The 25,702-nt window shown below is 37.9% G+C and overlaps 1 protein-coding gene across 1 annotated transcript in view; it reads left to right on the top strand.

The window, feature by feature from the left end:
* LOC127413702 (extracellular tyrosine-protein kinase PKDCC-like) overlaps window positions 1-24,034 on the top strand; it is a 47,990-nt gene extending 23,956 nt beyond the window's left edge. Inside the window, exons 3-7 of the mRNA XM_051651051.1 lie at window positions 9,238-9,512; window positions 9,628-9,707; window positions 11,794-11,901; window positions 19,133-19,306; window positions 22,679-24,034. Of these exons, the coding sequence (XP_051507011.1) occupies window positions 9,238-9,512; window positions 9,628-9,707; window positions 11,794-11,901; window positions 19,133-19,306; window positions 22,679-22,773 (732 nt within the window). The 3' untranslated portion in view covers window positions 22,774-24,034. The remainder of the gene's footprint in view (window positions 1-9,237; window positions 9,513-9,627; window positions 9,708-11,793; window positions 11,902-19,132; window positions 19,307-22,678) is intronic.
* The last annotated feature ends 1,668 nt before the right edge of the window (window positions 24,035-25,702 follow it).

Genomic DNA, 25,702 nt, shown 5'->3' on the forward strand with positions numbered 1-25,702 from the left:
CCTGTCAATCAACCGCTGCGCTAAAATAATAGTTTTAACTTTGCCGCTTATGAGCGGCTTTAAAAGGAAATAACTGTCCGATCAGAAAATAAAAAAAGCGAATATACACACAAGCATGAGAACATCACAGATCTTCTTCAGTGTGTCTGAAATCAATATGCAGGGATTTATGAGAAGCATGAAAATCTGCAGCTCAGGTAAATACAGGTAATCCACTAATATAATGGACAATTCTGCTTGAAATGTTGCTTTTGTGCTTAAAAATAAATTTCAGCTGCATCTGGGCGAAATAGCGCACCATTTTTTTCAGGCTTTCTTTGTCTTTTCTGAATTTGTTGCGGTTTATTATCTTGAAGTACACACTGACATAGTGATTGATGTATGTCGTCATGAAGCAGAGTCCCTTCCCTCCAAATGCGATCACAAGTGGTCACAGAAGGTGCATTAAGTGACCAGGTGTAAACAGCGATGTGTCTCACCTGACCACATGTAATCAGATCACAGACACAGACGCATCTTAATACCAGGTGTAAAAGGCTTCAAAATGCTCTTTGTAACATGCTCAAATCATGCTGGATAACATGATCATCAGGTTTTTAAATGTGTGGATTCCATGCAAAAAGGGGGACATACCAAAATCTAAGATACTCACTCAGAATTGTTATGCTGATAATGTAGTTTGTAATCTTTTTATTTTTTAATATTATTAGTAGAGAATTCAAAATATAAGCAGTTTATCTCCTTATTGTTTGAATTACATTCATTTCATATAATTACAAGCATTTCATAATGCACTGTAAACATTTTAAGCTGTGGTGCAGTGATTAGTGCATGTACTCTGGACATGTTGAGTAGTGGTGGTCCTTTCTTATGGGTGATGCAGGTCTGAATCTAGCCTGCAACATCTCAATAACATTCTCTCTATCTACACAATCATTTCCTGTTCCCTCTTCACTATGATAAAAAGAGCCAAAAAGCCTGAAAAAAAAAAAAAAGAAAGAAAAAAAGAGAGAGGACCTACTCTGCAATCTATACTAGTAGACAATACAGTGTAATGGTATCTACACACTAGATTTTTTTTTTTTTTTTGGGTGGATCAAATAACCCTGCAAATCCTTTGATTTCAGTGGGATGGTGCATCACTATGACTTAAGGGAAAAAAGCAAGGATTTGAGAACGTGTTGCTCCGTCATGTGATCAAAAGTTGAAAAAATGTGGGGGGGATTGATTGCGAATGAATTGTGCCCACTGATAGTTATGTTTATTTGTGCATGCTCTCTGCATTGTTTTTGCAAATTATGCAAATCAGGTAACTGCACAAACATGCCCAAGAAATTTGTGAACCTGAATTGGCTTTTTAACATACAGAAAATGTGTTTATTCACACCACGCATCTGGATATTTGCCCGATCACAACATTCTTCTCTATCTAAGACCGAATTACTTAAAGCTACACTATGTAAGATTTCTTTTTTTTTTTTTTTTTATTCTGTTAGAAATTAAATACATTTAATTAATGAGCAAGTACACCAACACGCCGTTTTCCAAACCATGTTTTTGTCTTACCCCAATTCACTACAGAGAGCCTATAAAAATGATTTATATTTTAGAGCGGATTTGGCAGGAAATTGCATACTTCCTTTATGTCATGTCCGTAAATAAAGAAAAGAAGGTCCAGCTATACAGCGCGTGTATATGTGCGGTGATAGGTGTGGTAGTAGTTTGAAGCTAAAGGTTCTAGCCACAACAAATGAGCGACATTGACCATGGATCATTCAAAAAGGCAACCCTCTGGGGAATCACCCTATTTTCAAAATAATGAAACCTTGAACCAAGAAGAGTCTGCAAGTAAAAAGAGAAGGGAAAGAGCCCGTAATAAAACGGCAAACAGCATCGGCTTGGCTTTTTCAGAGGTGGCGACAACTCCAAGATCTTAAAAGATTTAAAGGATTTTATTTGGATCGATAGTAAGCCAGGTAGCTCTCTTAGTGCGGTACTTCGTTAGACAGCATTAGCAACTATAATTGGCCATTTTATTCTAGATTGTGGTACTGCAGTGCTTTTAGTTTCTTTTTCGAGGAAGGACAATGGGGAAAAAAATTACTTTATGCGAGTAACAATGCTGATCTCTAAACCAGTTACTACCTTGGACTATTTGCCTCCTAGCTAAGTTATAATTTCTGCCGTTTGCACCGTTTCCACTGTTTGAATTTAACTGACATAGCTGGAAATCGTTATGTCTAATGTCATCATTGCCTAAATTTTGTAACGTTATTTATTTTAAAACAATTGTTTTCAATAAGTCAAAACAACAGCGGAAGATATGTTACTTACCAGCTCATATTTTTCGGATATCCGTCTTTATCTTCCTTTAGTTATTATATATATTTTTGTATTTATTGAGGGGAGGGGGTGAGTTTTATTGTGGTTAGTGACATTCGCTCTGATAAGATGATTTATTGTAACCATGGTTACACCGGTACTCCTCAAACCATCATATTCATCCACGCAGAAGAGCAGAGCTGGAGCACATCTCACGTAATTACCAAAACAGTGTTCCTCTGCAAGTAACTTGCAGTTTTACGCTTCAACCGCTAGAGGGCCAAAAGTTACATAGTGTAACTTTAATGAATTACTGCTGCCATAACAGCTAGAAAATATTCACAGACATCTCTTTTAAACAAAATTCCAATTATTACCACAGGTAGAAACAGAGCAACATTAACTGCACCAAACAAATAGTGAAAACATTTGTGAATAAAACGCAATCTATAATATCGAGGTGTGTTTTAGCTGTGCACAAAAGTGGCACAACGTTTTAGTGAATTTGCCCTTCATTTTTACTGTAACGCACCCTGAAGCAGGCATCCATTGACTAATGAGAATTTAAGGCAGGCATAAATTCCATTAGTGCTTTTAGAAATCCGATTCGCATCGTATGCATTCCTAGCCGTCAAACGCTCCGTCAAAGCTTTCTTTAGTGCACCCTATTAAGTGAAGCTGTTCTATCTAGAGCTTCTGGAGAGTTGGGTGCATGAGTGATGCCTTGTACTCTCCCCTGAGCTTCCTGTACAGCAGCGCTGCTCTTCCTGATAAACCATGCTGATCACTATCACCGAGGCAACATCCCATAATTATTTGCTTTGACTTCCTGTGGTCAGAGCGCATCCTGTGCAGAGAGAATGAAAAAGAATGAAACCCCAGTGCATGAGCTCTTCGTCTGATAACAGACAGCTGTTCATAACATATGCTTCAGATAATCTTAGAACATTGACCTTAAATGGCGAGATTTGTGATGTATGTAGGGTCTAAAAGTCTGATAAGCTACAAGCGATTTGTCTGTCCACATTGAACGTAAAAATGTTTTGTGATGTGATACTGCCACAGCCAACATATTTGTTGTTTAATGTACTTTTATGTAGAGCAGGATTTTGGATCACTAAGATTTCACTGTGGGCCAGGCTCGATGGATTGCGAGTATCGCAGACTTGCACCCCAGCTGACACTTGTGCACATGCACAAAACCTAAAACCATCCCTAGAAGTGTATTTCCTGACCAAACCACACTTACACACCCAAACGCACATTCACAACCACAGACACAACACACTCACCAACACACCAACACACTCGTAGCACAAAAGTGAAGCCGCTTTGTAAAAATTTCAGTGCTTTAATAGGGAACAAACCACACTCATCTACATGTCAGCACAACAGTATATTGCTCAGCAAACCAATTCATAACTGTCCTTTAGTTTAGACTTTTCAGCACTACCAGTTCCAGTTTGTGGCAGGCTGCAAGTTTCCATAACTCATACCTCACAGTATTCTGCTAATATATATTTGTTATATATCACTCACTTTCTGGAGTGATTTCCTGATATTTCAGTGATATCAAAATAATTTCCAGTCTGAAACAATAAAACCATTTTAATGAGAATGAAACAAGTTTATTGTCTTTAAGTTTGTGAATACAGAATTCCTGATGTTGATTATTTCATGGTTTTTATAGCCCATTTAAGGCTTTTCTTGCACATTCCCTTTTATTTTTAGACATTTTATGAATGTGTTTATGTAGTTGACACAAGTTTGTGAGGTTTTCCATGAAGTACTTGATATTCCGAAACAGTTCCGCAACATTTGCGCATTGCATGGGACGCGGTGGGCGGCAGGCTTTGCTTGCGTTCTTGCCGCCTCTTGTGTGTACAGGCATTTTCCATTCACATGAGAAGCGATGCGAAACATGCCAGTAGAAGTGCAATAATGCCCCCTACAGCTTCAGCTCAGATACTGGGTCTCTGAGACGATTACTGTAAATATTGTATTAGTTTTCATATAAGTGATTGCACATAAATAAAATGCAATTTGTTTCATAAAATGTTGTATAACTATAAATATTGTAATAAACTATTTTTTTATATTAATATAGACGGTCCATGGCCCTTTTGTATACATCGCACAGTCGTTTATCTTCCAAACAAAAGCTGTACATGTTTCCGTAGTCTGTTTTCACCTGGTACACCAACTCGCCCACTCATAGCTTCCCATGAGGTTGTTTATAAATGCTTAAAAAATCGTTATATAGGTCAGGAAATTCAGCAACAGCGAGTATATGCTTCTCCATATTGTTTTTGACTACAGAAAAGCTAAATGTAATTTGATTGGTTGTGAATAAATTCAGCTTTGATTGGTCAATGACAAGCGGCAGTTGCAGAGAGATAAAATATTTTTATCTTGCACGGTGTGCGCCACGAGCAGTCGTGCATGACAAAGCTTCGACTGCCGCCTCCGTTTTGCCACCTGCCACCTCTCTCTCACTGAAAATGAACAGGGAACGCGCGGTGACCGCGTCCCGTGTAAAACCGCCTTTATTCACTAACCACCTGCAATCTAGTTTAATCAGGCACAATCAGCGCTGAAATTGCGCTGTGTCATGAGTGTTCAAAGTGAGTCATTATTATGACTTTCTATGTACGTAAATTAGTCTCATTATAGATTGTGCTTCATTCACAAAAATTGCCTGTTGCAATTTACATTGTGCTATTACAGCCATATGAAAGCAGGTGGTAAAATTAATTTTATTTAAAAGAGATGTTTGTGTGCGTATTCTATCGATCAAATCAGCAGTAATGATCAAATGATGGAGTAGTGTGTCATAATCTGGCATATATTCAGATGCGCGGTGTCTGGATCACAGTAGTCAGTGATGCTGTAGTCTATAGTCCTGCCAAAGTGTGTCAGATAATGGTGGTCTGCTGCATCTACTGCTATATAGAGCTCAGAATCGGCCTGCAAGTTTGGCATTGCATGTTTACATGCAAACAATGGAATTGAGTAAACAGATTTGATCAAGATACATAAAAAAGCCAGAGAGTTAAGTTTCACCAGGTTTATAAACATAAATGTGTCCTGTCTCTTTAAGACTGTCCTTTGCAATCACACTGTCTTTGCACTGCTGGACTCTTTCTCTGTGTGCATGTGGAACAAAGCAGAAACACTCCAGCAATGTTTTAGCAACATTTGAATTATGTATAAGGCACTAATAGACTCTGGGGAGGCTGTCACATCTGCTGACTTCCAAATAGCTCATTTAGGTCCAGAGCCATTTCCTCTGTATACTGACGAATGCCTTTATGCCGTCTACACCAGCTCCTCTCTCCACGGGCCCTGAAGCGATGACACGCCCATACACATACTGCTCTCCTTACTAGCTAAACCAAATATGAGACAACCAAACATTAACACACTTGCATTTACACTGATCAACAACAACATTAAAACCACCAGCCTAATATTGTGTAGATCCCCCTCGTGCCGCCAAAACAGCACCAACCCGCATCTCAGAATAGCATTCTGAGATTATATTATTCTCACCACAATTGTACAGAGCAGTTATCTGAGTTACTGTAGACTTTGTCAGTTCGAACCAGTCTGGCCATTCTCTGCTGACCTCTCTCATCAACAAGGCATTTCCGTCCACAGAACTGCCGCTCACTGGATGTTTTTTGTTTTTGACACCATTCTGAGTATATACTAGAGACTGTTGTGCATGAAAATCCCAGGAGATCAGCAGTTACAGAAATACTCAAACCAGCCCGTCTGGCACCAACAATCATGCCACGGTCGAAATCACTGAGATCACATTTTGTGAACATTAACTGAAGCTCCTAACCCGTATCTGCATGATTTTATGCACTGCACTGCTGCCACACGATTGGTTGATTAGATAATCACACGGATGATTGTTGGTGCCAGATGGGCTAGTTTGAATATTTCATTAACTGCTGATCTCCTGGGATTTTTACACACAACAGTCTCTAGAATTTACTCAGAATGGTGCCAAAAACAAAAAACATCCAGTGAGCGGCAGTTCTGTGTGTATGTTTATGTACAGGAAATGTTGCATATATGGATCAGTTTTGGGGAAGCTACTTTGAAATGGTAGCTTGATAATTCATCATTTAAAATAGTAAAACTGGAGTCAGTTCCTTTGGGTAAAGTACACTATAAAATACGTGTTTTGTGAGGGAACCTAAAAATGTTTCTTAAGTGGTAACATTTAAATTAACTGCTTTTATTTAATTCAAAATTGTAATTTAATCTGATTAAATTTATGTGACAAATTATGTTACACCAGCGGAAGTAAGTTTTATTGGTTAGATCAAGTAAAAATAGATACTTGAGGTAGCAACTGTAGGCTAGCACTTTTTTCAGTGTTGTAAGTTACACTGAGCTGCTAACAAAAAGTAACTACATTTATTTAAGCTATAACTGGGCAATATCTTTATAAATGCATAACTATCCAATTACATAATTTATAACTTTATCCAAGCCATATTGTTTGGCACAAATACAATGAGTGTTTTTATATCAATGTATACATCTCAAGTAGGGTGACAGCATTAAACTTGATCAGAAAAAATTACATTAGTCACTAAAATGCTTAAATACAACCTAATGCATATAATTGACTAAAATAAGTAAGCAAAAGCAGCACTTATCTGTTAGTAAATACTGTATGTTGCTGTAAAAAAAAAAAAAAAGAAAAGAAAAATATAAAAGGTTGCAGAGGGACTTAAAATGTCTTTTTTTTTCAGTTGGGTCTGAGGAATGAATAATTGAGAATAAATAAAACTTTCCAATGCTACATATTTTAGAAGAGTGCATTCGATCATTGCCTTGACTATTGATTGTTCACTCGTCTGTGAAGCTGCTTGTGTGCAAACAATGTGACACTAAATCAGTGATCTAGCATTTTGTCATGCTACACCACTACTCAGTGGAAAAAGTAGCTAGTTATTGGATAAGCTATACTGTTTTGAAAAGTACTAAACTACTGTCATGCTACAAAAGATGTAGCTAAGTTAGTAGAAGTGCTACTTTTATGTTATTACCCCCAACACTATTTTGTATGGTAAAATGGTATTTTCTTAAAAAAAACAAATCCATTTTTTTTTTTGATAGTTACTTCTTACAATCACTTTCTAAATGATTTTACCAAAGCTACTGGTTGCCTGCTATGTCAAGCGAGACACAAACCCACACACAGTCACACACTGTGCGGGGGCTGACCTTTCCCAGTAGTTGCTAATCCGGAGTGTATTAAGAGCAGCTTTTGTCTGTTGTGAAAGGCACGGGCAGCGTCTCCTCCACCCCCTCATCTCCTCTATGTTTGCTTCTCTTTTATGCTCTCCTCTCCATTTTTCTGTTGCGTTCACCCATCTCAAATCCATCCAACTTTCCCTATGGCCATCTAATCCTCTGAACTCTGGCCTAAAGAACATGGTAGATGGAGGTGTTGCTTGAATTCAAGGTGTCCTTCCATGCTTTCACCAGCTGCAAGAGCTTCAGCATCACCCCTCGAATGCTCACACGCAATAAGGAGGCTAATACTCAAGGAGCACACTCGCACACTCACAAACACGCACACACATACTCAAGTGGCCCCATGGGTCAGGAAGTGGAGATTGAAGTAAGGGGGTGCTTCCAGGACCATTGGCGCCTTGAAATCCTACTAGGAAGTTCTTACTTACAAGTTTATAATTTGTAATTATGATGTGCTGCTTGATTTTGGTCTATGTAAAATGGACGTGTTTTGGTAATTTAATATTGCTCATTTTATATTGCCAATTTCTAATTTTCAGTTCCTGACAAACACAGGAAACTTTTTAGCACTAGTGCAAAAGAATGAAAACCAACTGTCACCATGATTCTTTAATTGACACGCCCCCAACTCTAAAAGTCTGGACACTAAAGCCGGGTGCACACTGTGATTTTTACAGTCCTTTACAATTGTTGTTTGTCAGACTTTATGATAGAATCCCAGTGAAATCTTAGGAAAAAGCCATGGCACACTGTGTGACATTATGTCTGACTGTACGATACACATCCTAACCAAGACATTGGTACCAGTCATGCTGATTGACAGCATTGACAGTGTTTGATCTTATCTTGCCATCATAGGAGAAGTCGCACTGCATAACTGCAATACAAAATCAGAACTCAGTCAGAAATTTTCGGAGGCTAAGATTCATCACAAAGACAACTAATCTGTCATTGGTGAACATGTCACACAAAGCGAACATAGACCGCCGATTCTGCATAATCATGGCCAAAATTGTATAATGTGAACCAGGCTTTACCCTTTTTACTGGCAGGTTACTGGTGCCAGTGCCCAATCTGGAATAGCTGCATGCATTTCCACTAAAGAAAAGATGGTTTGGGGCTGTCAGAATCAGTTCTACTCTGGCCCTTAAATCTCAACCCATGACCTAGTAAAGTCCGAGGTCAAGGGTTGGGATAATGTCCAGACCAAATACAGTTTTTAAAACAACAACTCAAAATACAAATCAGATGGTTAAAATCTAGATGGCCACCATTACAATTAACAAATCTGTCTATACACCTTATTCAGCTAATCGCAACATGCATTCAGCCCTTTTATTTTCCCCGTCCTAAAATTAGTTTACTCATAAACATTATATGTGTGAATTGATTCCTATTAATTTTTGTATATTTAAATAACTGTTACATCGAAGTCAGCTTGTTATGGCATGAAGACACTTAAGTAAATCAGTTTGGATTTTAGAACAATATTCAAACTTCTGAGTAAGACTTGGAAACCCTGCAATGCACTGTTTGTAAAACAGTGAAAGATTGTTTGGTCTACATTTAAAAAGAGAAGATTCACTTTCCATATTTACACTACACTTTCATGCTTCCCATGTGTATCTACAGATCTGTTTGAGTCTGATGAGGCTGCTACACTACTTGGCCCACTCCCCGCTTGGGTCTGTCACCCTGTTGGACTTCAGGCCACGGCAGTTCGTCTTGGTTGGGGGAGTGTTGAAAGTGACCGACCTGGATGACGCCAGTGTTGAGGAGACACCCTGCTCACCCTCTTCTCCCTCTGATTGCCTGATGGAGTTCCCTGCTCGCAACTTCACCCTCCCCTGCCACAAGGGGCGTTGTCAGGGTATCAACGAAAAGAGAAACCTCTACAATGCGTACAGGTGAGCAATTCATGGCATGAAATTTCAGACAGCTGAACTGACTTGTGCTTCATATGTGTATTTTGGGGTTTTGAATGCAAATTTAAGTACTGACCAGGCTTTTCCATTCTTCTAGATTTTTCTTCACCTACTTGTTACCACACAGTGCCCCCACACCACTGAGACCCCTTCTGGACAAAATTGTGAATTCAACAGGTAAGTGTGGCTCCACTTCTCAAAATCTGGAAAAAAAAACAGGTCATATTAGCTTAAGGTATAGTGATCTGTCAGCAACCATCTAATATAGGCCAGCTTGGACCAAAGATGTTCTTCCCTGTCAAAATCAGGCCCACTAGCTGGTAGTCAAACTAGACAAAAGATGGTCTACCCTGGTCAACATCTGGCCCACCAGCTGCTAGTTCAGCTGAACAACCATCTAGACCAGCTAGACCAAAGATGGTGAACCAAATCAAAACCAGGTCCACCAACTGGTAGTTAAGCTGATCAACCATTTAGACTAACTAGATCAATGATGGTTTACTTAGTCAAAACTATGTCCACTAGCTGGAGGTTCAACTGATCAACCGTCTAGACCAGCTAGACCAAAGATGGTCTACCCAGTCAAAACCTGATCCCCTATCAGGTACTTTAACTGTTGAACCATTTAGACTATAGATGATTTACCCAGTCAAAATAAGCTCCAGCAGCTGATAGTTCCGCTGACCAACTGTCTAGACCAGCTAGACCAAAGATTGTTTACCTAGTCAAAAACAGGTCCACCTGCTGTTAGTTCAGCTGTATAACAATCTAGACCAGCTAGATGATAGATTGTCTACCTGGCCTAAACCAGGTCCACTAGCTAGTATTTCAGCTGATCAACAATTTAGACCACCTAGATAATAGTTGAAATGCTCGTTCATAACAAGGTACTCCAGCTGGTAGTTCAGCTGATCAACAATCTAGATCAGTTAGATAATAGTTAAAATGCCCTTTCATAACCAGGTCCACTAACTGGTAGTTCATCAGATCAACCATCCAGACAAGCTAAATAATAAATGTTCTACCCGGTCAAAACTAGATCCACCAGCCAGTATTTCAGCTGATCTATAATCCAAACCAGCTACTGAAAAAAATTAACTGCCTGGTCAAAACCAGGTCCACCAGCTAGTATTTTAGCTTATAAACCATCTAGACCAGCTAGAATAATGATGGTCTACCCAGTTAAAACCAGGTCCACCTTCCAGTAATGCAGCTGATCAAAGTCTAGACCACCTTGAACCTGCTATTGACCATAAATGATCAGTTTATACCAGTTAGAAACAACATATAGCTGGCTTTTCCAGCAAGAATACCAAATTGGTAAAACTGGCCCCTTTACCAGATACCAAACCACCCAAAAATTCTAATCCCTTACTCCTTTTTTCAGCATTCTTCTCCACAAAAGATCCTACTCTTCACATGCCAACATTTCTCATTCTCTCCCTTCCTGCATGCCTTCTGTCTCTGCCCTTAAAGGGATAGTTCACCCAAAAATGAAAATTCTCTCATCACTGACTCACCCTCATGCCATCCCATTCTTCTGCAGAACACAAACAAAGATTTTTAGAAGAATATCTAAGAAACAGATCAATATAATAAGTATTTTTCACTATAATTGTTTACTTCTGGTTGCTCTCCAATACCCGTTCATGAGAGGACTCAGTTCATGCAACCTCTCGCATTCTCATGAACACGCATTGAAGAATGACCAGAAGTAATTGTAGTGTGATTTTAGAATTTTTAAAAGACAGTAATTTAACCACTGGAGTCCTATGGATTATTTTACTATCACTCTCTGTGCTTTTTTGGAGCTTTAAATTGCTGATGATCACCCACTTGCATTGTTTAGACCTACAGAGCTGAGATATTCTTTTAAAAATGCTCATTTGTGTTCAGCAAAAGAAAGAAAGTCATACACATCTGGGATGGCATGAGGGTGAGTAAATGATGAGAGAATTGTTATTTTTGGGTGAACTATCCCTTTAATTCCTTGGTTTGGGCACTCTATCAGAATGTTCATCAGTGTAATGGCTTATCAGATAATGATTGAAATCTGTTTTTCTGGGACACAACAGTCCATGAAGTCGCGGGTAGCGTGGGTGGGCTAATCCTCGATCCTATCTCTTTCTCTATTTTCAAAAGACCTGCATCACGAAACGCCATATTCACATCATTCAGTAGCCATTTTAGGGGGCATAAATTCTTCTTACTATACAGAAGGTTAAATGTTGATTGTTGTTTATGTTTTATATGTGTGTTTCAGGAGAGCTGATCTGGGACACAGATGAGACTCTGGTTCACCTCAAAAAGGTGTTGGATATGTACAGGAATGGACATTACCTGAAGAATAACTCACAGACACACAAAACAGGTGAGACAGATACAGACACACCTTTTACCTTTGACAAGGGTCCAAAATTAATACTCGCCAAGTTCGAAATGTAAGTCAGTGAGCTAGCTTGCTAAATAGTCATATATATTTAAAGAAAATCGTTCCATTGTATTAAAATTTCTCCCAATATTTGTATTTGCTTTGTGTTTTTGTGCATATTGGAAAACTTCTTTATTTATTGACCAACACTGATTTGTTTACGGCATGATTGACACCCCACGCACGGCTCAATGAAAATCCAGAGTTTCCCACTAGTAATTACAACATTGTGGTGAGGTTCATGTGCGCTCATCTTGTAAATACAATTATTCCGACATGACTCAAAGGCAACAAAAGTCCGAATTCTGGCAATGAACGGGTTGCCACAAATCTCCACAGTATTAAATAGTTTGAAGTGAAGACAGAGCGAGAGAGAGTTTGTGTGCATGTAAGGACAAACGAGCAGAGATTAACAAGATTAGAGTTTATATAACTGATGAGGAGAGGGGCTGCTCACAGCTCTGCCTGACAAAACAGCCATTTCCCACTGACAAACAACTGCTTTTCTTCTTTCTCCACCCCTATTTTGTTTTCGCCATTTGTATCTATTCAATCATTCGAACGTGCATTTTTTCTATTCCTTTCCAAACCTTCAGTTTGCCAGTTCTTGTTCTCTCGTTCTCATTTTCACAGCTTTTCTGCATCTCTCTTTCTCTCTCTCTTTTACTTTTTTCTATCCCTTCTTCTCTCCTCCATGCTCCATTGGCAGTGTAAAGCAGACACAGACACTTGTTGATGGATGAGAGCATTAAGCAAGCATTGGCCATCTTCTCCAAGGCTATTAACTCTTTCCATTCTTATTGGTTCCTTCAGCTGAAAACAATTTCTTCGTCTCTCACAGTCTCTCAGCACTGACTGTTAAGATATTTGCATTATGCTGATTTATTGTAATATTTGTTTATATTTGTATATATACATACTACTTTGTGAGCAAACTCCTTCACACTAAATTTATAAAACAGGTACTCTGTTGATCAGTCATTTATTTGCAGACTATGTCAGGTTTTTTATACTAATGAAATAAAACAATTTAAAAAAAAACCTTTGTGACAATTCAGTGCCATTCTGTGAGAATGATGAACATTCTCTATTTTCAGATTTCTCTAAAATTAAATATCGGAATTGGTGTGAATTGTTTTGGTAAAATAATAATAATAATAATAATAATAATAATAATAATAATAATGATTGTATATTTAAAAAAAATATTATATAACATAAAAAAAAAGAACATACAATAGATAATACACCAATAGATTAGCTATTTTATATCAACCATTTTGAGGTCATCCACACTGGACAATAACTGTGCACAATTGGCTGAAGTGGCCACTTTGCCTTGTAGCGTCAGTTCCAAAAACTACCAACAGCCTTGCCAATGGCTTTTCAGATTTTTTTTAGTGAATTGTGAGTAAATATTATGTAAAATAAGTGTTCATTTAAATTCAGCAGTTTTGTGTACATTGAATTTGCCCTCATTTAATTATATTATAGACCTATATATTTCATCATTATATTGGCCATCAACCACTTTCTAGATATCTGCCATTAAAAAACAATATTTAATAGTAAAATATTTATTTGTTATGTATATTAAAATATAAACACTACATATAAATATAAATGTAATTTAATTTTAAGTTATTTTTTTATTTATAAATTCCATGTCATGAACTTACATTGGATGTGAACAGGCCTTCATAATCTCTAGTCTTGAAGTGCTTTAATTATGCAGCATCACGACTGAGTGCTACTCTGCACTGCTTGGCTTTGTAAGTATTCTTGTAAAGCAGGAACCTCTGGCAGCCTCTCAGCACTCTGAGTGTGCATGGATACAGACAGGACTTCCCTACGGAATGTGCTCCTGCCCAACACGCTCAGAAGGCATTAAAAACCCAGCATGTCTTTGGCTGACTATATCACCTCCTCTGTCTCTCTCACTGCTCCTGTGTCTTCAAAACATTAACACAAAGAGAAACCTCCATAAAGCATTAATTACAGCAATAAAGGATCTAATAGTTGCTCTTATTTACTAGCTTGTAGCTCTACCTAGTGCCACGTGCACCTCTCCTCTATCCCACCACACTACGCACCAGACACTAAACTCATCAGAACGACCTCATCGGAGGCAGCCTGCCCAGTGACTGCCATTCAGAGCTTCCCAAACTTTCCAAAAGAAATAGTGAATCACATCAGTAAAGATCATCCAGCCATATACCTGAAGAGAGAGAGAGAGAGAGAAAATGAGAGGGAAACTCAGAAATACTGACATTTATGGTTGAGTAATTGGGACATTTGTAGCATTTTTAACAAAATTTACTGGCCATAAACATTTCTTAAAGGCCACGAAACTGTCCTTTGCATAATCTTTATCCACAGTATTGTCAGCTATTTTCCTGTAGGTGGGCGGAATTTCCAGTTGGCTAGTGGAAGTGCAATTGGTTGCCGTTTTGTGTGTAGCCGGTCACTGCTTGCTAGCATGTCATGCAGTTAGATTCTTGCTTTTTAAATGTTGTAAAACATCTTTAAAATTTCCTGGACAATGTGTGGTCAATGGTTATCCTAATAATCAAGCAAAACTAAAGTTTTGTCTAAAACAACATTATGATCAGAAACCACTCACAAAAGCACAAGGTGGTCCTGCCTCTGATGCCTCTCTGCCCATCAGCTCTCTACAGAAGGACTGACTTCAGAACATCTGTTTGAAAAAGCTTTGGAATAATTTATTTGTGTGCTGTTTTCACTTTATTGGCAAGAAGTCAACAGCAGAGATTTCTTATATTATCCACCGTTATGGTTCGGCTACATAGACGTCCAGAAACAGAGCGCAGTGAATTACATATAAACGATAGCATTATTGTGCTAACAGATGTGCATGTGCTGAAAGTTCATTAGAAACCTTTGGAGTATGTTCATTTCTATTCAGTATCGGCCTTTGTGAATGCTTCACATGTTTTGAAATGATATTATAACTGAGTATAAAAGTGTTTTCCTGAACTGTGAGTAGTGACGATGTATTCAACTGTTTTCATGCTGTGATGCTCAATGGATGAATTCTACACTGGAAGACCATAATTATTAGATGAGACATGTACAGTAGTAAGATGTTTTATGACATTTGAAATTAATTGTAATATGATTTTTCTCTGCCCTTAATTTTTTCTGCCTGCAATCCACTTTCTTTTGAGTGTATTTGCAGGATGTCCATGTCTACCTTAACAGGAAAAAAGTGATTTAGAAAATAGTCTGGACATTAATTAGGTATCAATTACATTTATTTGTACAGTGCTTTTCATAATACATATTGTTTTATAGTTGCTTTACAGAGAACATTGAACTTTTGTGTACAATGATTATAATGCATGTCCAAATAAATGTATTTATTTGTATTGCATGCAGTTATTTTTGTACAGTACAGTGTACAGTACAGTACAGTGTGTGGCCGCTTATGTCACAAAATGCAGAGGCAGGACCCAATAGCAGGGTCCAAAAACGAATTTACTGAATACAAAAAATACAGGTGACAAAAACAAGACAGGACACCTGTGCGAGAGTTCGGCCACACACACACCCCGACACCTTAGACTGAAGTGACTGAACCTCAGCACAACATGAAGACAGCTCGCGACCCGGGTGCACAACACGAGCTCGGCGCGCACCCGTGCTCGCAAGAGACCGATAAATTATTGACGCGAGTGCATGCTGCCAAAATAACATGGAGCACGAGTGTCCGGATCCCGACACAGACTGAAACCGAACCAGACAGGAAGTCATGGGACGATAATGCCATGGTCCTGTCAGACAAAAACCCAGGCTGACAGAGTGACAGGACCGTGACAGCTAATGCATCGTTATTTCCTACACAAGAACAATAAATTCAATCTATCAACAGGATCAGTCATTCAATCAACACCAAAACATTTAATGAAGGTTTAGGCTAGCATTAATATATGGAAATTACATATGTAAACTAACAGTTATAAAACTAGACTGAGATTACTACACCATCATCTCGCTCAAAATAATGGTAGTTTATGCGAACAAAAAAGCAGCATGAACGGTATCATCTCTGAGCCCTGTAATACATGAGCATCCTGCTGTCTGGACCTCCCCTGTCTCTACAATAAGTACACAAGCTCAGTAGAATGGACTCTTCAGATTCTGACTAGACTCAATATCTGCTTTAAAATAAACATAATTATTTACAGTTCTCAAAACTTGTTTTTCATTTTGGTGGCTTAATATGTGAAATGTTTCACTTATGTGACACCACATGGAATTCTGGAGATAAAAAAGGCATCAAAGATAAACGTGTGCTGGGAAACATACAGTACATTTTCCATGGAGGAAAGTTATTTTTTGTTTAGTTGTTTTGTTTAGTTGTTTGTTTGTTTTTTTAGTTTTGTTTCATTTTGTTTTGGGTTTTTTTTGTTTTGTTTTATTTTGTTTTGTTTGTTTACTTGAACAAAGTCAGGAGAGCAACTGAGTTTGCCGCTTGCAGAGTAAATTTGGACAATGTATGTTATTTTTTGGACCCTTCTCTAAGATGCAAAGAGCATAAACAAATCAAGAGAATCTCTCCAAACCATTCAAAACTCTAACCAGAACCAGCTACAAACCCCACAGTGATGCAGCAGTGCCATTTTAACAGCTTTCCACTGACATATCCTGTCCACAAGTCTTGGAGGTGGACTGAGATCGTTTTCCATGAACGCGTACGGATACATGACCACATTGTCAGCATTTTTGCCAGGTTCACCAAAGGCATGTGCTCCATGACAATGTGTCCATTACAGTTATGTTTCCAAACAACACACTGTAAAAGTGCTGCAGATGGATTGTGCAAACACAGACTGACTGGATTTGAAAGTGTGGTTGACCAGCAGTTGGCGTTTACTCAGTCAGTGTAAACAAAAATTGTCCTACAATGGTTTGATCAGATGTACATTAGCATGAAAAAACTGTCCTCAATTCAGTTTGAAAAGCTAAAAGGAGAAAACAAAACAGGTTTGCTTGCTGGGTCTTGTCAGAAGTAGGGATGGGTTATGATGGTCGACTAGTCATTCAACAACCGACTAGTCAATTAGTGAGGTTGACAAGTTTATCTAGATATATATTTTTTGTTTTTATGGTAGTGCCTTTACCAAAGTCTGCCTTTCAGCAGATCAGTTAGGATCTACAAAACAAATATCACATTGCATTAATTATTTTCATAAGCAAAGCTGAAAAGTATTGCTGCTCTTTTCCCATTTCAGATTGGTCTACACCTCTGGTTGGATCAAATTAAGATACTCGCAGCTGTTGAATTTATACAGACAGCTACATACTGTATATTCTTTCATTGATCTATGAGAGCACAGCTGCTTTTTTCAATACTGTAATGTCATTCATTCATTATAATGAACAGTATGTTGTTACGAATCCCATCTTGTAACTTTAATTTGCTACATCAACAAGATGAGAAACAGACTGCTGTGCTTTTTGTGACAAAAAAATACACTCAGTAAAAGATCGGTCTTGCCATCATTGCTGCTGTGAACAGAATGATGGCAGCATTATGCCTGGTTTATACTTTGGAAGAAGCTGAACGTTTTTCTCCAGGATGAACTAAAGCACCCTAGGCGCATGAAGCTGCCGTTTATACTACGTGTGACGTCATTTTAACATTAGTTTGTTTAGGTTGATGTCACATTGTTTAACGTATTGTTCCAGCCTCAAGTAAAGCTGATAATGCAGGTTTTTCTCTCCATGGACCGCTGCTTTTAGCGCTGTGCTGCTTCTTTGCTTTATTAAACTTGTCACAGCGCCTTTCACTTTTAAAAACTCAAATCTCTCACTACTCATTTGTCATGGCCGTGCTTTCTTTATAGAGTTTGTGTTGCAAATCATGTAAAAAAGTATACTTCCACACAATCTCTGAGAGATGGGGTTCAAAGTTCTCCATTTTAACCACATTAACCCAGGTAACAACTCCTCAGCTGGCATGTGCGATTGTAAATTAAAAGTGTCACGTTCAAACAACACCCACGAATAGTTTTAACCAATCATCAACGCTCTTCGACCAGCCGAGTTCTCTTGGGTCAAGAATTTCTTGGGGGGATAAGCAATGACATGGACATGTTTTCCTGAGATTCACCCAAAAAACGTCATAAGGGTGTTCCATTATTTTAAGAATGTTCGTAACATTAACTCTACCTTTACATAACGTTCGTCAGTGTTTTTGATATGTACCTTGTTAGGCAGGTTTCAAAGTTTCCTGTAGTCAGTGGTTAACTATATTGTTAAAGAGCTGACAGTACAGTGATAAGTGAGAGAAAGAGAGAGGCTGATGAATGTATGGGCGTGGACAGATGAAGGCATAGGAGGGACGTTGTTAGTTTAGTTTTCTTTTTGGCCGTCACTCCTCACATCTCCTTTTATTTATTTCTTTTGTTTTATCTACTCTTCTCTTTCTCTCGGCCTCCCCCTGGCTGTGGTTGCCCGGAGACGGAGGCATGTATTGTGTCCAGGGCCAGGTTGAGTGGCATTTAAAACTTGTGCGTTAGAGTGAGTTTCTGAGGAAGCACAAGATAAGGGAGGACACATGTCGAGCTCAGACTAACAGCCTGAAGAATCGGTGCTCATAAAAGAACAAGCCGACCCCCTGTGTTAGCACAATGAGGGGGCTGTTTCTCCATTTGCTAACCACCTACACACACATACACAGTCATACACACTGCATTTTTCTTGGACAGTTGTTATGTGTTTGATTTATTGAGCAATGTGTCATTGATTTTAAAAAAAAGATTCAATTAAATTAAAACCACAATTAAAATGAGTGAATTGTGTTTTTGGTTTAATTGTAGCACCAAAGGAATTTAAATAATTTAATGTAATTTAATTTAATTTGCATTGTGTTTTTGGTTTAATTGTAGCACCAAATAAATTTAATTAAAATGGGTGCAATGTGTTTTTGATTTAAGTGTATCCTCTCAATATCGTTTTTTTAATTTTTAATTTTATTTAATATTTGTAGATGCTAGGTTAACTATTTGCGCATTTATGCTTAGGTGGTTGCAGATACAATATTATAAAAATAGATTTTTTATATATATTTTAATTAGTGTTCATATGCTCATACATTAGAAATTATCTTTTCCAGAATCTAATTCATCTTTCTCTCTTTTGACAGAGTATAAACGTTTGTCAAGTGCATCAATAGCCGCAGAGAACTACCGCTGCTGGCCGTCCTATCAACACGACGGATGCATGCTTTCAGTCTTCAGCGTCGATGAAGCTATTGATGTGTGTGAGAGCCACGCCCAATGCCGGGCCTTTGTCATGACCAATCAGAGCACTTGGACAGGTAATGGTTTCAAGTGTATTGAACTGTTAAAACAAAACAACAAAAAAAAACACACACATATGTATATGTACACATATGAGGGTCATATATATATATGTATGTATACCTGTACAGTGCATCCGGAAAATATTCACAGCGCTTCACTTTTTCCACATTTTGTTATGTTACAGCCTTATTCCAAAATGGATTAAATTCATTATTTTCCTCAATTCTACAAACAATACGCCACAATGACAGAAGTTTGTTTGAAATCTTTGCAAATTTATTAAAAATAAAAAACGATGTACACCACATGTACATAAGTATTCACAGCCTTTGCTCAATACTTTGTTGAAGCACCTTTGGCACCAATTACAGCCTCAAGTCTTTTTGAGTATGATGCTACAAGCTTGGCACACCTATGTTTGGGCAGTTTCTCCCATTCTTCTTTGCAGGACCTCTCAAGCTCCATCAGGTTGGATGGGGAGCATCGGTGCACAGCCATTTTCAGATCTCTCCAGAGATGTTCAATCAGGTTCAAGTCTGGGCTCTGGCTGGGCCACTCAAGGACATTCACAGAGTTGTCCCAGAGCCACTCCTTTGTTATCTTGGCTGTGTGCTTAGGGTCGTTGTCCTGTTGGAAGATGAACCTTCGCCCCAGTCTGAGGTCCAAAGCGCTCTGGAGCAGGTATTCATCAAGGATGTCTCTGTACATTGCTGCATTCATCTTTCCCTCGATCCTGACTAGTCTCCCAGTTCCTGCTGCTGAAAAACATCCCCACAGCATGATGTTGCCACCACCATGCTTCACTGTAGGGATGGTATTGGCCAGGTGATGAGCGGTGCCTGGATTCCTCCAGACATAACTGGTGGTTCCAAACTTCTTCCATTTATGGATGATGGAGGCCACTGTGCTCATTGGGACCTTCAATGTTGCAGAAATTTTTCTGTACCCTTCCCCAGATCTGTGCCTCGATACAATCCTGTCTCGGAGGTCTACAGACAATTCCTTGGACTTCATGGCTTGGTTTGTGCTCTGACATGCACTGTTAACTGTGGGACCTTATATACAGGTGTGTGCCTTTCCAAATCATGTCCAATCAACTGAATTTACCACAGGTGGACTCCAATCAAGTTGTAGAAACATCTCAAGGATGATCAGTGGAAACAGGATGCACCTGAGCTCAATTTTGAGTGTCATGGCAAAGGCTGTGAATACTTATGTACATGTGATTTTTTTTCGTTTTTTATTTTTAATACATTTGCAAAGATTTCAAACAAACTTCTTTCACATTGTCATTATGGGGTATTGTTTGTAGAATTTTGAGGAAAATAATGAATTTAATCCATTTTGGAATAAGGCTGTAACATAACAAAATGTGGAAAAAGTGAAGCGCTGTGAATACTTTCCGGATGCACTGTATATATTATTCTTTGTGTGTAGATTACCTTGTTACAGTGTTAAGTAATTTTTTTGCCTTTGTGAGTGAAATGCAGTATAGAGCTATGTGGGGCATTTGTAACAATGAGATTTCATTCTATGAAAATAATATAAATAATGAACTCTGAAAACAGAACTATGAAACTAAGTGATTGCAACTGATTAAGACTAACATTTTAACATGGGACAGATGTTGCTTTTTGCTTTGCGCCTGGTTAGGACACATACTGTAATTTCAGCTAAATGTTTTATTTATTTTTTGCTCAGTATTCAATGTAGTATGTTGTGTTGTTACTGTAGGGAAATGTGTGCATGGATTTATGTGAATGTGTGTGTAATGTTGTTTTACCAGTTGCATTAAGTTTCTGGGTTGCAAGCCAAAATAATTCTCAGGTTCTTGTGCAGGGAAAAGAAAAATACAATGCACATGCAAATAATGACATACAACCAACCATATATTTGTGCACAGTTAGGATAGCAAAATAAATAGACGTATCAAGAGGGAGGAGAAAACAATTCCCTTATGTTTTATTGTTAACATCAAAGCCTGTGCATTCAATTTTGCATTTTGGTGCAAATTCATCATTCACTAAGCAGAAGCTAGCCAAATTTAGCAGATGTCAACATGGTCAGGTTGTGTGATATGTCCTCGTCCTCAAAAACCGTTAAAAAAAAAACTATGCAGGGTAAAAAAACATAATATCCAGACTACATTTGTACAGTGTTTGTCTGCCATTTGATGTCCAATGTAAAATCTGGATTCTAACCATTTCCACCTCTATTGGGTTCTCCTTCTGTTTACTAATTCTCTGATTTACATTCTCCATCCCTCACTCAAACCGTATTCATCTTGTCTTCCTGTTACTTTCTTTGGATCTGTTTATCCGTCTTGGGTGATCTGATCACAAGTGGTCAGCTGAGATAGATTGCTGTTTACATCTGGTATTAACATGCGTCTCCTGTGACCACTTATGATCAGATTTCGAGGGGAGGGTCTCTTCACTGCTGCTGTCAGTGTGTCACTGAATGTTTTAAAGCATAAAAAAGACTGTGCTATTCCTAAATACAGTATACTTAAATTGTCTTAAATATTTCAGCAGAATGCTCATTGTTATTTTAGTCAAGGATCAGTAGTAAATGCTTCACATGATCTGTGTCACTACATGTTGACTTGAGTCATACTGAAAATGTTCATGACGTATTTGTATTGGCTTTTCCAGATTTTTCAATCAGACAGTTATTTTCTTTTAAAGCCACACATAACTAGTTTAAAACTGGTTCAAAAATGTTGTTTTAAAGCAATGGTTGACCAGCGTTGTCCGAGACACTTCAGGACGCATTAGTGTTCACACTATAAATATGATGTAGTCACATGTGTTTTTGACTACCTCTACTACATTCAGTGATCGGATCAAAAAAAATTTTGCATTGTTTACATCTGTATTTAGCGTTGTCCACTTAGGATTGGATCACCCAAGATGGACATTTACATTATTGTTTTCACAGTTTAATTTAGTTTTTATTTTAACTTTATTTTAAATTTGTCATTTCTATTTAGTTTAGTTTTATTAGTTTTCATTCTAAGAATGTTAGTTTTAGTTAATTTTTTCATCCATTTTCAGTATATTTAGTTTTTATTTTAATTGTAGAATATTTGGGCTGCATGTTGCTGCCAAATGTTTTAACCGATTTCCAGGTGAAATGTCCACAGAGGGGCGCCAAATGTGAGTTGTTCTTAGCTTAACAGGCTGTAATACAGTAAAGAGGAATGCACACCTAAAACCTAAACCTAACCATTAGTGAGTAAAAAATGTATGTTAGATGGAAAAAAGCAACCTCTTAAAACAGAGTAATAAAAATATATTTTAGTTTAGTTTTGGTTTTCAATGATAAAAACACTGGTGTCTGTTCTGTCTCTCACAACCTGCTTTCTCTTTTCTTGATCTCTGCAGGTCATCAACTCGTGCTTTTCAAAACTGGTGCAGCCAGCATGACACCAGCTTCAGGCAAACTCACCTACATACGACTGGGGACAGCTGAGCGCTGAACAGAGAGAATGGCACATACCATCATCAGTGTCTCCTGATTGGCTCCTTCTGAAGACACGTATGTTGCTGCTCAGGATTCTGGGAAGAAGGTCACAAGAGAAAGCACCTTTCAGGAAGTTCGATTTTCTGTTGTTGACTCACTCAGGCAGAGGTCAGCTGTGAACTACGGCCCAACCAAAGTGCAATACTGCCTCTCTGAACCTGGGATGGGATGTTTGGTTCCCTCCCCGAGACTGTGAATGTGTTTGTATACCTGGCAGAGGTGCAGAGAGTGGTATTTTGAGATTGTCATGGCAAGACACAAGATAGTCTAAGTACACGTGTGTGTTTAATGAAAACTGTCAATATTCTCTCTTTCTCTCAATTCATTCATTCCCTCTTTCTGTCCCTGCTACAGACTCCTTCTTTGTTTTCGATGATATTCAGCACTTTTTTTCCCAGGTGAAATAGGGTCTATTTGTTTGAGCTTTTAAAAGCTTTTTGCTTTGATTTTTGGAAATCTCTCAAAATATTTGCTCATGTAAAACAAATTCTTCTATCAACTGATGTGTCCAAAAACTGATGTGTTCACCCAGACCAGCTTAAACATGTAATTTATTTAAATGAATGTAAATGTAATAAATAAATTTATTTTGCTGAAACATTTCAAAAAGATCTGTAGTATCTGGATCTTTGTTATTACAATCAAAGAAACATCAGTTTTATTATGTCTGTTTTGGTCATTAAACCTTTTTATGTTCTTTTTTGTTTTATTTTTCAATGTTTTTAATGTCACAGTGTATTGACCAGGCCCACATGGAATTTGGGGCTGCAGAATTCCACTATTTTTTAATTCCATAAATATTAAATATTATTAAATATTTTGGCTAATTTGATAGTACTTTCAGCTACCAATAAGAGTGCAGTAATATCAGCCTCATTTAATACATTTGCTTATGTTTAAATCCATTCCACAAAATCTGCAGATTTCATCTGGGCCTGGTAACAACACATTTGAGAGTGTTAATTGTGGTACTTCAATTTTAGATGGTGGAAGTTGGTGGTTAGTCAACCAATCCCTTTGTGGTGTGATAAAGTTTCCCAAGGAAATGTCACATCAGCTTATTACTTGACAGGTGAAGGAGTTCAAGAGTTTTCTGCTTTCAGGGAAAGCACTGAGAAAAAATGTACATTTTCTTTTGAGTCTTATGCTTGTGTTATGTTTATATAATTGCAATGGTGATGATGAGATTGATATTTTTATATGGAAATATAAAGTCATGTGACTGAAAACTGTGTCTTGGTCATTCTTGTGTGCGATTTGTGCATCTTTAATAAGTGTGTTTAAAAGATATGTCCATGAGACGGAGAGAGAACTCGTCTAACAAACCCAACATACCTCAGCAGAATCACAGGGGCTGCAGGTACAACATCAGGGGCAGCTCACCTCCTGACGTACTGATCCAAGAATGCACATCTGTTCTCCATATGCCACCATCCAAATCCCTTTTTCATGGGGGTTCTTTTCTTTATAGTGACTGATGGAGAAAGATATGACCACAAAGACCTGAAAACCCTGGATCAGATCTATGGAGAGAGGCAGTCTGGGAGGATTGAATGTATAAGTGGTTCTCAGCTGGTGTGTTGCAACGCAAAAATGGGTCACAGATCTTTTCTGAATGGGTTGCAGACAGCATGGGGAAAAAATGCTAAATTATGTATCATCTTTTCTATTCATGAAGTAGAAAATGCTTCCTATATTTTCTGTTGTTGATGTTAAAGGCCGTGCATCCAATCAAACTCCATGATGTTTGGCACAAACACATCTGTCACCTGGTAGAAGCTAGCAAATTAGGCAGATGCCAACATGTACAGGTTGCGAGACATGCCCTCATTAAATATGACTTCACTTGTGGTGCGAATACACCTAGTTTGCTCCAACTACAATTTGTTTTGGCAGTAAGATTAAATTCAACAGATATTTAGGAATCAAAATTATAAACTGTCTATGAAATTTTTGAAATATAAATACTTTTTCATATTGATGGGCCTCTATCATTCCTATGAATTAAACATTGCAGTGGTATAGTTGATTATAATGGTTGTTTAACCCTAACCCATGATAAAACGTTTGGTACTGTGTTGGGTCTGCACTTGTCCAGTGTAAAAGCTGGGCCTTGAAGCAAAACCAGTTGAGAACCACTGTGCTAAACTGTATGCCAGACTGAGAGACAGGGTGAGAAAATGAGATACAAGAATGAAAGAGACAGAGGAAGAGAGTGAGGGCAGCATATGTCTTCTATTGGCCAGAGGGATTATGTCTTTTCCTGAGGCATGGCCTCAAGATGTGGGAGAAACAGAGCAAAAGAAAGACAGAGAGAGTAAAAAATGGTGAAAGGGGGCTATGGGTCAGCTGCAGCCTCACTAATGAGAGACAGAACCCTGCTAAGAACTCACCTCAAAACAGTGTCTGAAAGGCTCAGGAGGCAAAGTCCCCTCTCTTTAATTTTTATTTATTCATTTATTTTTTTATTATTATTATTCTTTTTTTTTTTTTTTTTTTGTAAATTCATGTAAATGTGAATGAAAAAAAATAAATGTAAATCCATCTTCCATTTGATGTTTGAGTTTCCTGGTCAAATGGTTTGCACACAGTGGTGTGGGGTTGATAAGCTCAAAAAAAAAAAAAAAAAAAAAAAGCACCATAAAGTGTCATAAAATTATTCCAAACAACTTTTACTAAATTTCAAATCTTATGAAGATATGCAACAGATTTGTGTGAGAAACAGACAGTCATTTAAGAATCAGAATCAGAATCAGTTTTATTGCTAAGTATGCTTACACATACAAGGAATTTGTCTTGGTGACAGGAGCTTCCAGTGTACAACAATACAAAAACAATACAAAAACAGCAGCAAGACATAGATAATAATAAAAAATAAAAAATAA

The sequence above is a fragment of the Myxocyprinus asiaticus genome, chromosome 23, assembly GCF_019703515.2.
Source record: "Myxocyprinus asiaticus isolate MX2 ecotype Aquarium Trade chromosome 23, UBuf_Myxa_2, whole genome shotgun sequence".
NCBI classification, from domain to species: domain Eukaryota; kingdom Metazoa; phylum Chordata; class Actinopteri; order Cypriniformes; family Catostomidae; genus Myxocyprinus; species Myxocyprinus asiaticus.